This window comes from Sciurus vulgaris, assembly GCF_902686455.1.
Source record: "Sciurus vulgaris genome assembly, chromosome: 2".
In the NCBI taxonomy this organism is placed as follows: Eukaryota; Metazoa; Chordata; class Mammalia; order Rodentia; family Sciuridae; genus Sciurus; species Sciurus vulgaris.
This window is the reverse complement of record NC_136462.1, coordinates 145,187,488-145,201,195: the sequence shown is the minus strand read 5'-3', so window position 1 is coordinate 145,201,195 and position 13,708 is coordinate 145,187,488. Positions and strand designations below refer to the sequence as shown.

The following is a 13,708-nucleotide window of genomic DNA, read 5'->3' as shown; positions in this document are numbered from 1 at the left end:
GGCTATAACTAGCAGAAAGGGGTTTTAATGATCTATTCTCTTTCCCCAAAGGAAAGACTTTCACTTAAATTGGGCCATGTGGACCAAAGTTCTAACATGGTCTTAGAAAAGCATCCTTCATTTATAGGGGTTTTGAACCCCTTCAATAGATAATCTATGCTGAGTACATTTATATTAATCTCAGCAGAGTGAACCAATAATTAGTTTATGAGGTCTCCCACAATGAAACCCTTGATTATATACTATAAAATGGTAAGGGGGTTTCCTTCCATCCCAGTGTTGTATATTCTAATGTCTTTCCTTCCAAAATATTTCCATTACATTGAAAAAGCTCATTAAAACTAATACAAAAACATGGAGTCTAATAGGTGGCTTTGCTTTGTATCTAATAACCTTTTGGTAACTCATAATAATTTTAACACTTGCTATTTATTTAGATATCTGCAATGTGCCAGCACTGTGCCAAGATTTTACACACATCTATAATTCGCTAATTAAAAGTTCTTGAAAGGAAGATATTATGCAAGTTTTACAGTTGACATTCAATTGCTACTAAGGTTAAAGGTGGTTTAGCAACTTGCTTTTAGCTGCTCATTAAACAGAGACACATTAAGTCTCAAACCCTGATCAGTTTGGGACTGAAAGTTTCCCAAAATAAAACATTAGATCCACCAGTGATGAAGAGCTATAAAACAAGCTATCAATAAAATTAAGAGTGAACTATTAGCTTGGCTATCTATTTTCCATCTCTGCCTGACCAGCTGTCTATGAGAAATAAGCTCAACACTCTAAGAGGGCATTGTAAAGTGAGCCACCGCCAGGTGACACCAGAGTGAAAATGATTCCTTTTCTCCATTTATAGACATTGAAGGAGAGAACCAGCAGCCTGATGCCACCAGTAGACACCATCCTGCAACCTATCAGTGTGGGTGAGGCCTTTGCATCTATCTCCCTCAGTGGCAGGTACCAAAGCCCTCAAGTAGAAGGGTTAATCTATTGTGTGCCAAGTACTATCAGGACAGCTGGGTTATTGGGTCCTCTGTTTCCACCAGAAGACAGAATCTAGACTATTGTTTTTCAGCTAAAATAGTCCTACAAGTTATCGAAGTAAATCCTCGGTTTGGGAGAGTTCACCCACCATTAGGCTACCCTGTCAGGTAAAGAGACTTAATCTCAGCTTCCAGATTTGTATTCCTATCTTTGAGGACTGTTGGTTGCTTTGACCTCCATGGCTGGGTGGTGATTTGCTCTTGGCAACTCTCACTTTATGGCACCAGAAATTTGAGCCCTATGTCTAACACCACTGGCCATGATCATTGCTACCTTGCTCTACTCCTTAGATCACTTCTCCTGGGATGTACATGTTAGGCAGACAAAGCACCTCTAGGTCCCCTCCACATCTTCATCTGAAGCCTGTTTTGACTTCTGGCCATCCCTAATGGAGAATGGCCTCATGGCAAGCTCAGTTTATTTGGCCAGATTTTCACATATTTCTTTCCTCCTATCCCCTCTCCTCGCACCCTGCTTTTCTCCCAGCTCTGGCAAGAGGTACCTTCACTAAAAGCTGAAGGGAAACATATTCCCCTCTACCCCCCGCTCACTTCATTATATCCCATGAAAAATGAAAAATAGGGAATTTGTTTAAACCTCTTTGAAAAATCTGAATGCCCTTCCATGTGAAATGTGGACGACACCAAATTCCTAGTCCCTGTGATACAGAGAAGTTACAGTGAGGATACTAACTGAGGGAAAAGGAAAAGTTCCCTTTGTTTTTCAATATATCTTTATTTAAAAAATTTTAGCGATTCACATAAATGTATCTTATCTGTGTCAGTAGAAAAATATATAACAAAATCTGTCTTTTGGTATATTGTTTTACCTTTATTCTTACAGCAGAGAAACAATTGTAAATGAAAGAACAAAAATTTTATTTTTTATTACTTTTTTAACCCAGGACTTTCCAAAAATGAAACAAAACAAAACATACACAAACACACACAACATTCTAGATTTAGTCCCTTAGCACAAGGCATTGAAAATAAGTAAAAATAACACTTGTTCTTCTACCACTTCTGAGGAATATGGCACAGATAAAATAAGCCATGTGTCAGAGCATTCTGAGACTCTTGGAGATAAGGGTTTATGAAGGGAAACACCATCCACTTTCCCCCTCTTCTTTTGTGCCTCTTTTTTTTTCCCAAGGAATATTTAATAAGGCAGATAACGTGCTTATCTAACATGTAATTTTATGTCACCAAGTAAAACAAAACATCCTGTTCACTGGGTAAAAAGGACCTGCTTTACACATGTACACTCAGTGCAATTAAAAAAAATACTGTAATTATAATTTCACACCATAATTTCAAGATATGCCCAATCTTTTTTTTTTTTTTTTTTCATATGGGAGAAGAAAATTCTTTGAACAATCATTTGAGCCATGAACAAAAAACCACAGCTATATCCCTCAGGGTCATTCCATAGTCTTCAAGATTCAGACGACACAGGGAGGCTTAAATTCAGCCTTTTAGAAAGGACATTCCAGCTCACATGATCTCACCAACCAGGAGAATGTTGGTGGCAATCACAGTGCAGGAGTAAAGAAGCTGTTTCTTCACACAATAGTTATCCCATACGTCCACTTCTGCAGCAACCCTTGGCTCACCTGTGTTCAAGTCCATGCCTACAAGCTGCCCTGATTCTGAATGTTCTGCTTGAATCTTAACTAATGTTTCTTGAAGGTCAAAACCAGAGTTCTGAGCAAGAATCTTGGGGATAATGAGTAATGCATCAGCAAAAGCCTGGACTCCAAGTTGGGCCCTACCCTTTACACGGGGCTTGTATTTAATCAGGGCTTCTGCCGTGGCCACTTCCACTACACCAGCTCCTGGAACCACACAGCCATGGTGGATGGCATTTTGACTGCCCTCAGGCCATCTCATATTGCATCTTTGATTTGAGTGAGTGTGTGCTTATTGGTCCTTTGACTAATAATGTCACAGAACGGGGATTGTTACACTTGTCAATAAAGGTAAACTTCTCTTCTCCTAATGTATATTCATAGACAAGTCCTGCATGTCCCAAGCAGTCAGGTTCTAGGTCATCAAGAGAATTCAGAGTTACCCCACCACAAGCAAGAGTCAGCCTCTCCAAATTTCTCCATTCTGCTCTGCGCAGGGCTACTATGCCTTCTTTTGCAAGTGCATCCAAAGAAAAGGGGTCAATTTCCTTCTGATTAATAAGGACAAAGCCTTTAGCTGAATCACCACAGATTTTCATTCTCAGTTCTACTATTTTTTTCACTCTATCTTCAATAAATTTTCTTTCAGCTTTTACTAGTTTCTCTCTCTCTCTTCTGCAGTCTTGTTAAAAAAAAAAAAAAAAAAAACCAGAATTCACTTCTGTTTTCTCATACTCCAGGGACACACTGCATTTGACTATGTAAGCATTCTCCACTCTCTTCTTCACATCAGGGTGGCGGGCCCCATGGTCCAAAACGAGCCCTCTGATTAAGCTTGTGTCTGTTTCCGATTTATGTTTCATCTCCATGATCTCAACCATGAATAGGTTAACAGGCTCATTTTTTTTAATGGCCAAAATGGAGTCCACTAAAGCCTCTGTCAGGACGTCTGCAAGTTCAGCATGAACTTTTGTACGGAGAGATGATCTGGCCACATCTATAAGTGTCTCCCTGTCCATCTCTCTGCTTACTTTGATTTGTTCCAAAAACTGAAGGGTCTTTTCCTTTGCAGCTGCAAAACCTTCAGTGATTATTCTAGGATGAAGACCCTCAGAAATGTAGAGATCTGACTGTTTGAGCAGCTCTCCAATGATGAGGACGTTGGAAGTAGTGCCATCACCAGTGATGTCACTACTAGTAGTGGGCTGTCACTACTCTTGCTATCAAAAAGGCTGTTGGGTGCTGAATTTGCATTTCGTGCATCAGCACGTCGCCGTCCTTGGTGAGCTTGATGTCCCTGGCGCCCGACACCAGCATCTTCATGGTATCCTTGGGCCCCAGGTTGGCCCGCAGCACGTCCTGCAGCCCGCGAGCCGCGCTGATGTTCACCGCCAGCGTCGCCTGCGTGCAGGCCACCTCGGCCTTGGGGTTCAGGGTCTTCACTGCCGCCATAGCTGCTCTGTGAAAGGAAGAAGGGCGCGCAGAGAATGCGGAGTCGGCAGCGCGTGGCTGGGCGGCACTTTCAGGGGCTTCTGGAAAAGTCGGGTGCCTGTGCTTCCTTTTTAAAAAGCTGAATTATTAACTAAAAATATGTGAAGTAAGACCAGGAAAATATTTTAGGTAGCTAAAAATTCCATTTCACTGTATCCCGGGAGAATGGGAAAAAGAAAAGAAAAAAAAAAAAAATGCTAGCGATTCCTGTGGCAGAAGGCAGCCCAGTTCATGTGAATTGTAACTGGAAATCAATGAGCTCTTCAAAGCGCACAGAAATCCCTCTGCCAACATGCGCTCACATAGCTAGAACTGAGAGGGTAAGAATCGAAACCTCTCCTAACTCTGAAGCCCCAATTCTTAACGACAGCCCAAGGGCCAGGCCAGCTGCAACATAGCTGCTCAGAAGAGGGTGTCCACCTGGCTACTGGGAGCTCACTCCAACCTAAGAGCTTTCTTCCAACAGCAAAGCTCTTCTTGAGTTCCTCCTTGGTCAAGGACCTCCTGACCCTTAATGGAGAGCTTCCCAGAGAAGAATGGATTTGATGCCTTCTTTCTGGCTTGGTATCGCTGACTTCTAAATGTATCTTCTACTGTCTTTCTATTCAGTTCTGGCCAACGTGTATTCTTTGACTTGACTTGCAAGCCTCTAGATTGTTCAGTCTTACTTTGGGTAGCCCTCTACGTCTCCTAGTTTTATTTTAAAGCTCTGTAATCCTGTTTTGATTTACTTATTTTTAACATTTTTTAAAATTTAGTAAATGTGTACCTACAGTAAAAAGCATAGATCCTGAATATGTAGTTCGATGAGTTTGGGTAGCAGACTCGTAATCATGATATAGAATGTGTACACAAATCTAAAATGTTCCCTCCTGACCCTATTATTCAATGTCCTTCCTTGGAGGAAAACACTGTTCTAATTTCTATCTTTACAAACTACTTTTACTGACTTTAAACTTCATATAAATGTAAGTACAGAGTGTATAGTCATTTGTGTCCAATTTCTTTCACTCAACTTAATGTTCCTGAAATTTAGTCATGTTTTGAGTGTATCAGTAGTTCAGATTTCTTTTTTCTTTTCTTTGTTTTTTTTTTTTTTTTTTTTTTTTTTGAGTTTTGGTTTTGGTTACTGAATAATATTCCAATGGTTGAATTACCAAAATCTGCTGTGTTCACACTTTTGCGTCCAAAATCCAGACTATGCAGTAAATAGAAAAACCAAAAATCTGGGTTCAAGAAAATGGGAAAGTATTACTAAAAGGTCTATGAGATACCAGGTAAGTGTTTGCCACCAATAGAGTGAAAAAATTCCTTACCTTTGCCCTATGCAGTGATTCCAAGTATAGAAAATTCACCATTATCTCCAATTTCACAAGGCAGAAGAACCAAGGGATCAGCGATAGCTAAAGACCCTTTGAAGGAAGAATATTTCTCTACTGTACTGGGTCTTTATCAGGGGAAATTCTTACTTTTACTTCAAGTTCATCTCAAATGGTACCTACAGTCGCTAACTTTGCTATGGCCCTGAGAGAAAATGACTCAACCCTTCATTTATGTTCCAATAATACCTCACATGAGCCTTTAATAAAGTTTGTACTCTTTTATATCATATTGGTATTTTTGAAGAAAGGAGTCCACTTTCTTTCAAAGTAAACTGTGTTCCCCCAAGAAAAGGACAAACTACTCTGTTTAAGTTGGTTTTGTATCCCGGACCCCTAGAACAATGATTACACATATATGATGTAAATGAATGGACAAAGGAATGATTGTCCAGATGAGGGGGTGGATGGATGTATGGCAGATAAATGCACGCATAGACAGATGGATAGGTTGATGGATGGATGGATGGGTAGGTAGATGAAACAATTGTGAATAGTACCATATTCTATAAACACAATGACTTTCTGATCTTTAGCAATCCCCAGAAGTATCAGGGTACTGTTTTCTCTCACTGCCCTACATTCTTATTGAGCCTTGGAGCTCATATTAATTCACCCACAAATAGGTAAATGCCTGAGTAGCGTCTAGAATAGATAGAACTTCTGAGCTACCATAAAGTGGCTTCCCAGTGACTCAGAAAACATTTTCATTAGTCAGAGGTTAGGCAGTGTCACCATTAATCTCCAACATTAAAGATCAAGAGTTAATATGGACATAGTGGAATTCTTCCCTGTACAGGACAGTCTGGAGTGAGTGGCAGTGCTTTTTCTGCCAGCAGGAGGCTGGTTAAATATAGCCTTGCAGGTAACTAAAAGGTGATGTTGAGCCCATTAGAGAGCTTTGTAACACTGTGAATAGCATTTAGTACTCAGCTGTTTCTCACCCACCTCTCAGATGGTCCCAGCAGGAAACAAGTCTGTGGCTGTCATGTTTATAGCTAATTAATGTTTATTTATATTTTTAAACAAGCCTTTCACCTGTCATGCTTTAAAATAAATGTTCTGCTCTTCAATTAGAGATTGTCAGAGCAGAAAGGAATCCTGTTTTGCTGTGTGTTTAATGTGTGTGCATTTAAATGTGCGTCAGATACAGAGCTCTTTCCTTCTAAATCTCTCTCTTCTCCTGGAAGCTAAATCTTCCTACTCAGAGAGATACCCTCCAAGTTTCAACCATGATATTGGCGCCCTCTATGCAGTCCATGAGCTTAGTTTGAGAAGGTCAAAACCAAAGATTATAATGTCTTCTAAAATGCAGGATTGGGGATATCAGCATACAAATATTGTGATTTTAACCACCAGAGAACCAGGATTCTTAAAAGGAAAGAAAGATTTTGTTCTCTGTGCAAAAAAAAAAAAAAAAAAAAAATGGGTTAACTCAGCAAGTCAGGGATATTTAAGCCCTACATGTTCCAAAGAAAGGACTGTCCCTTGACTGACTCTTGAGAGATATACTTTACACTCTTGGAAAATTCTGTTGGATCAGTGTCTCTCTTTAGCTAGAGACTTGAACCATGCCATATGGTCAATGTCAGCAATGTAATTTATGGTGGAAGTTTGGGGCTATGAAGTATCCATGTGATCTCTGTGCAGAAGGAGAACTGGAGACTAAATAACTAAGGTCAGCCATGTGAAGCACTCCATGGTTACATGACTGACCACGAATAAAATCCCTGGACATATTTACAGGCTACAGTGTGATATGTCATGTACATGGCGTGTACTAATCAAGTCAAAATAATTAACATTTCCATCTCCTTATCATTATATTGTGTTTATAGACTCCAATGCTCCCCTCATCTAGTTATTCATAAAATATATAGTAAGCTATTATGAACTGCTATTATCCCACTGTGATGTAGAACATTAGACTTTATTACTTTTATCCTGCCATGCTTTGGTACTCATTATTCAACTCCCTCTATCCCTTCTCACCACCCATCCTAGTCTCTAATGATCATTTTTCTACATTCAGATAGACTCTTTTGGCATCCATATATGAAAGAGAACTTGAGATATTTGTCTTGCCACATTTATGTGAAATTTTTTTTTAAAGTTTGAGATGGGTATGCTAATTATTCTGATTTGATCATTACACATTATATGATGCATATATGACTGTACCTATTTAAGAGGTACAATTAAAATCATAAATTAAAACAAAACAAAATGAAAAAAACCCTGGGCACCAAGACTGAGTTTGATCCTTAGTTGGTAATTATAATGCTACTGAAGAACTGAGCACTGTCCATTTGAGCCTGCTGGAGAAAATGCCTGGAAATGTGCTTGGTGTCCCCTAGACTCTACCATGTATGCTTCTTACCTTTGATGATTTTAATCTACACTCTTTCTGTAATAAACTGTGTGAGTATAATAGTTCTTCTGAGTTCTGTTAGTCCTTCTAGAGAATTGCCGAACCTGAGAATAGGCTTAGTAACCCCAAATACACTCTGACAAAGAGTAGTAATGAAGGAAGGTGGGGTTGCAGGATGGAAAACACATTAGAATTGAATTCTAATGCTGCCACTTTCAGGTGACTGCAGGAAAATCACTTTATTTTTTAATCTCTTTTGAGATTTAAATAAGGGCCATATATATATATATGTGTGTGTGTGTATATATATATATACACACACATCTAATTTTTCAATATTTGTTAAATGTGCCACCATTTTGGTCACATAATAGATGTTTAAAAAGTGGATCAGGATACAAACAATTGAGTTGGCCATTCTGTGGGGTCTCCCCTCCATATGATTCTTAGGTTAGTCCAGGACTCTAAATTTGGACATATGCCCCACTATACTTTTGTGGACAGGTATTTTTCACAGTTCATAATCAATAAATGAGCATTTCTATATGTTACTTGGCTGCCATGTCCTCTTGAGGTCTTTGGTTTCTAACAGTCTGTATTTTATCAATTACAGAATGCTATAAGCTTGGAAGAAAAGTCTAGATATGAAAATATTTAAAACAGTGCCAGAATCATCATAAGTGCCAGAATTTCATAAATATTAGTTGAATAAGAATATGAACACCTAGAAGATTTTCTCCAAACAATATCTAGTTGTATGCTCATTTTATTTCTTGCTCAATAACTGGGCAGAAATAGCAGGAAAATTAAGACCCAGGAAATGGAATGGAATATAATACCTTGATCTGCTTTTACCAATGAGTATTGCACCAATAGTTTCCCCACATTTGGAATGAAATATGACCCTCCCAAAAGATGTATAATTCCTGGTATCTGTGAACATAATCTTATTTGGAAATAGGATCTTGGCAAATGAAATAAAGCTAAGGTGTAACCATACTGAATTAGACTAGTGATGGATATCATCATAAAAACTTGGAAATGTGGATGCAGTTATAAATGGGGAAGATGGCCTTGTGTAGACAGGAGTGGAGACCAGAGTTCTATCGCCACAAGTCAAGGCCGCTGAGGACTGCTGGCAACCGCCAGAAGCTGGAAGAGGCAAGGAAGGATTCTTCCCTAGAGTCATCAGAGTGAAAATAGCCCTGATAACTCCTTTTCTTCAGACACCTAGCCTATAGAAATGTAAGATAAAGTTTCCATTGCCCTAAGCCACTCAATTTGTGGTAGTTTGATATGGAAGCCACAGGAACAAACGCACCACCCATTAGAGTTGGACAGACATAAAAGTCTTTGGACTTTGGTTTCCTTGATTTCATATATGATAATTTGCCTCCTGGGAGGTAGCAGCAACTAGGCACAAGTGTGGAAACAGAAGTAGGAGACTCACCACGGGTCTCCGGCCAATGCTGCACAGGTAGTGAAGGAGTCCTTTTGCATGGTAAATCGTTGGCTGGAGATGAGCTTGGGGAGAAAGCCACTGTCTGTTCAGATCCTCCCCTCTCAGTGAGCATCTGTGGCTGTAGGAGCAAACAATAAGCAAATAAATACTTATTGAGAAGGAAATAGCTTGAGAAAATAAAACTCAACAAGACAATTACACTAATGAATTCAACTTTCCTTTGACTTCTGCCCAACTGGCACCAGTTCCAGATGTCCAGAAAGCTGCAGATCTATCCCCTAAACTCCCAGAGTGTCCTGATTATTCACAGCTCCAAAAAGAATGGTAAACCATATTTGATTTAATGTTAGATTATCAGTTTTAAGACAAAGTTTGAGAATGTAGTTTCCCACTGTATGCATCATGAAGAACATTCAGCTCAGTCTATCTTACTGAATATGTCACATATGATATTTCCATCTGGTCCAATAATTCTGCAAGGTAGATCATGTTACACCCTGGTGAAGAGACTGAGGCTTAGAAATGATTCAATAAAGGGACCAAAATACTGAAGACTTTCCACCCAGATCTGTATGTCTCTATCCCTTATACTCTTTTCATGATTGCATTGCTTCCCTCCATAGAGCTAGTAGATGACTCAAAAGCTTGATATTTACCCAGAAGATCACAGTACCTTTTCAAAGATAACATCAGTTATAGTTTGGATTTAGAATATTCCCAAAGCTCAGTGTATTGAAGGCTTGGTCCCCAGCCACTGGTACTATTGGGAGGTGGTAGAAATTTCAGAAGGCAGAACCTACTTGAAAGAAGTAAGTGATTGTGGGCATGCCCTTGAAATGTGTCTTTAGTGCCTGGCTCTCCTACTCTCTGCTTCACAACCACAGTGAGGTAAACAACTCTGCTCTGCCATGTGCACCCACCGTAGTATTCTTTCTCATCACAGGTCAATAGTGAGGGGGCCCCACCACATGTTGGAATGAAACTTCTAAAACTATGTGGCAGAATAAACCTTTCCTCCCTAAAGTAGATTTCCTCTGGTATTTTGTCACAATAATGGAAAGTTGACTAACGTCAACCTAGTATACTAGAGTTAGAATCAACTCAAAATCACCCATTTACTCATTTTGGGAATGGTTATACTCACTCACAGGACAGGTTCCTGGCAATCATGCTAGGATGGTATGCAATAGGATTAACAAGAAATGTGCTGAAGACTGAGAGGATCAGTACAGCATCTCCATCACCTAGCTCTGCCAGCACTCCCCAACTCCCTCCACCAGCATCCTTCCATACTCCAGCATAGTTGAATTTCTCATAGCTTCCTCTGTGCAATTGTTTCTGCTGTTCCTTTGCCAGTACTCCCAGATCTCCATCCATTCCCACCTAGTTGATGTTCAGTGTATCAGCCTTGCCTCAGAAGATTCCCTGAATTCCCAGGTCATTGCTCTATGTACGAATGTTTGCTGCAATAGCATCCTGAGTTTCCTTTAATAAGAGTCTTTATAAAACCACTGTGAATGTTTTTTGGTTTTTTTGTTTGTTTGTTTGTTTGTTTGTTTTTTACTTCTTTTGCCTTCCCCATTAGACTGATTGCTTCCTAGAAGCAAGGATAGTTTCTAGTTACTATCAAAATTCTAATATGGGAACTGTGTCAGATCTAGTATTCAATAAATAATTTGGAAGGGATAAATGCTCTAGCAATTAAATGCAGAGTCAGATACATTTTCTGTTTTTAAAACAACCAATCTTATTTTCAATAAATCTTGGGGAGAAAGAAAGAAGATTCAGTCTCCTTCTTTTACTACTTTTCAATCTCCATGTTTCTGAAATTATCTTTAAATATTAGTTTCCTACTGCTTGTCAGCAGGAAAATCTTTAATCATTTATTCTGATTTCACCATGAAAATATTTTGACTTGTAAAATGATAGGTTTTATGTCTTTTCCTCTTTGGCTTTTTTGATCTTTTCTTGTTTACTTTTTCTCCTTTCTTCTTCTTAATAGCAATGACTTGTAGATACAGGGGTTTATCTATTTTGCCTGGTCACTGTGAATGAAGGTAAAATATGGAGTAGGTCTTTAATGCAAATAGTAATAGACAAGAGCAGGCATACCGGACTTGCTTCTAAGCATCTTTGCTGTGTTAAAGTTAATTTACTTTCTTGTATCAAGATATTTTCAGGCACAATATTCCAAAGTCTCAGGATTCTCTTTAATGGCTCTGAGATGTGCCTTGCCTTGACCTGGATTCTCATCAACACTGGGGATTTTTTTTCCTTTGTTACACAGACTGTGATGAAATTAGTTGCTTTAAAAGCATCTTTGCTTGTATAAATCAAAATGCAAGCATTATAAGTAGCAAGAAATTCTGCGTTAACACTCTCTATGTCTTCTTTCCTATGCTCCAGGGAGTACAAGTTCAGGGACAGTACCTACAAGGAGAAGGTCCACAGGTTACCACACAGCACAAAGGTAATTCTAGGTTAAAATTTTTCAAAATTAAAAAAAAAAAAAATGAAGTTTTGTGCTACAGCCAGAAAACTGAGATTTGGTTAAGAAGAACTAGTTCCAATTGCCAGTTCTGCCATTGGTTATGGGAAATTGAGGCTTCTCTAAGAGTGAATATTCTCATTTGGATAAAATACAGATATGCCTAACCTATCCCCCAGATTATTTTGAGGATCAAATGAAATAATATTGAATTCATATATCTCCCTGGAAAATGTATGTACCGCTCTCTTTACCTATGTCTGTGTCCCTAACTACAGCCATATCTGTATCCATATCCACATCTGTCACTGTATCTATACCTTCACCTTTACCTAAAGTGCCCGGGGATGCATAATATGACTTTGACTATATTCTTTGTTTCCATACCTCTTCCTAATATTTTTTTCTTATGAAGAACAATCAGGAAGCTCTGGAAGGTTGAATAGAAGAGAGAAGTATCTTTCCTAGGACCCCAAAGGAGAGGCTGTGGTCAGTTTTCAATACCAACTGACTAGAACACACTTAAGAGTGGGGTCGTAGGGCTGAACAGAAAATGATTTATGTAAGAAAATAATTCAGAGAAATAATCAACAGAAGTTTCTGACTGGCATTTGGGATATTAAATAGTGCCAATTGGAGGATGGCCTCTAAGATTATCTGAGCACATAGATTTGTAGAGAAATTGGACCAGTGAACGATATACAGAAGTTAGGAAAGCTGTTAGTTTGGGGAAAGTTTTGTTTAGTTGTTTTTTGTTTTGCAAGGATGGAAGCAATAAATAATTCCATTAGTATGCATGGTTTATGTGACTTTAGGAAACCTACATGCTTGCATTGTGTTTAGGGTTCAGTGTTTGGCTGTGATTTTGAGGGTATCTGTGTGTGCCTTTGGTTTCAGAAGTTCCTATGTGCAACTGCAGATTGCATATGTACTACTTCTAACTTGAGTACTTTTTCTTTTGAAGCAAATCCATTTGTTTCCAATCTCCAAACTCATTTGGTATCGTATGTTAATAACATCAGAGCTTCCTGTAGTCAGAGGAACTGCTGCTGCTCTTCCCATGGATTTGTTGTAAGCATTAGAAGATGAAATGCAACCCCATCTTATTATCTACTGTAGCATTTCTGCAATGACAGCTGTTCCTTCCATGTGGAGAGAATTAGCAGATGGACAGCAATAAATGACTGGCAATAAATGCAATGCCTATAATTTCTGGAAAGGGGTCTTCCCTCAAATAGAGTCTGAAGTCTAGCTTTGCTTATAAGAAGAATAAAGTAGTGATCATTTCTGTTTTTCACCAATGAAAATTGTCAAGTTATATGGAAAAAATAATACACTTCCTTTTTGTTTGTATAGATAGTTACTTGATCCAATAAGTTCTCCTTATTTCTTGAGGTTATATGCTCACAGTGGGCTAGGTACAGGGTTTACAACCCTCTAGATTGTTCAGGGATGTTCTAGTTTTAACCTGGAAGCTCCTACATCCCAGGGAACCTCTCAGCAAATTCAAAGTGATGTTGAATCTCCCTGTCCAGATCCTTAGTTCTAGGAGTTGTTGCAAAGCTAGGATCCATGGCCAGAATTAGCCCTAATTGTTTTGCATTGACTTTGAATGCTTCTAGGTGGACCTTGTACAATCCATGTAGTTCAGGTACCTTTACTGCCTATTCTTATCTTGAGCTACCCCCACACTCATTATCCATCTGCTCTTTTTAGTCATTTACAGCCTATGTCTAAGAAGTATCTAACCTTTAAAACTGAAGTTTTTAGTGGGACATATGTTTTCCCTTAAAAAGGAAAAAAAAATGCTCACCTCTGATATACATGAAGATGCCTATTT

General features: G+C 38.9%; 1 protein-coding gene and 1 pseudogene across 3 annotated transcripts in view; both read right to left on the bottom strand.

Moving 5' to 3' along the window:
* AGBL1 (AGBL carboxypeptidase 1) overlaps positions 1-13,708 on the bottom strand; it is a gene marked incomplete at its 5' end in the record, with an annotated part of 817,668 nt that overhangs the window by 376,477 nt on the left and 427,483 nt on the right. For both annotated transcript variants that reach the window (XM_079127372.1, XM_079127371.1), the window contains one exon: positions 9,369-9,498. In XM_079127372.1, the coding sequence (XP_078983498.1) occupies positions 9,369-9,498 (130 nt within the window). The remainder of the gene's footprint in view (positions 1-9,368; positions 9,499-13,708) is intronic.
* LOC306654117 (T-complex protein 1 subunit zeta-like) lies at positions 2,517-4,181 on the bottom strand (annotated as a pseudogene). Its single transcript has 2 exons — positions 3,929-4,181; positions 2,517-3,786 (listed from the first exon to the last, which is right to left on the bottom strand). The product of its transcript is annotated as a T-complex protein 1 subunit zeta-like (transcript).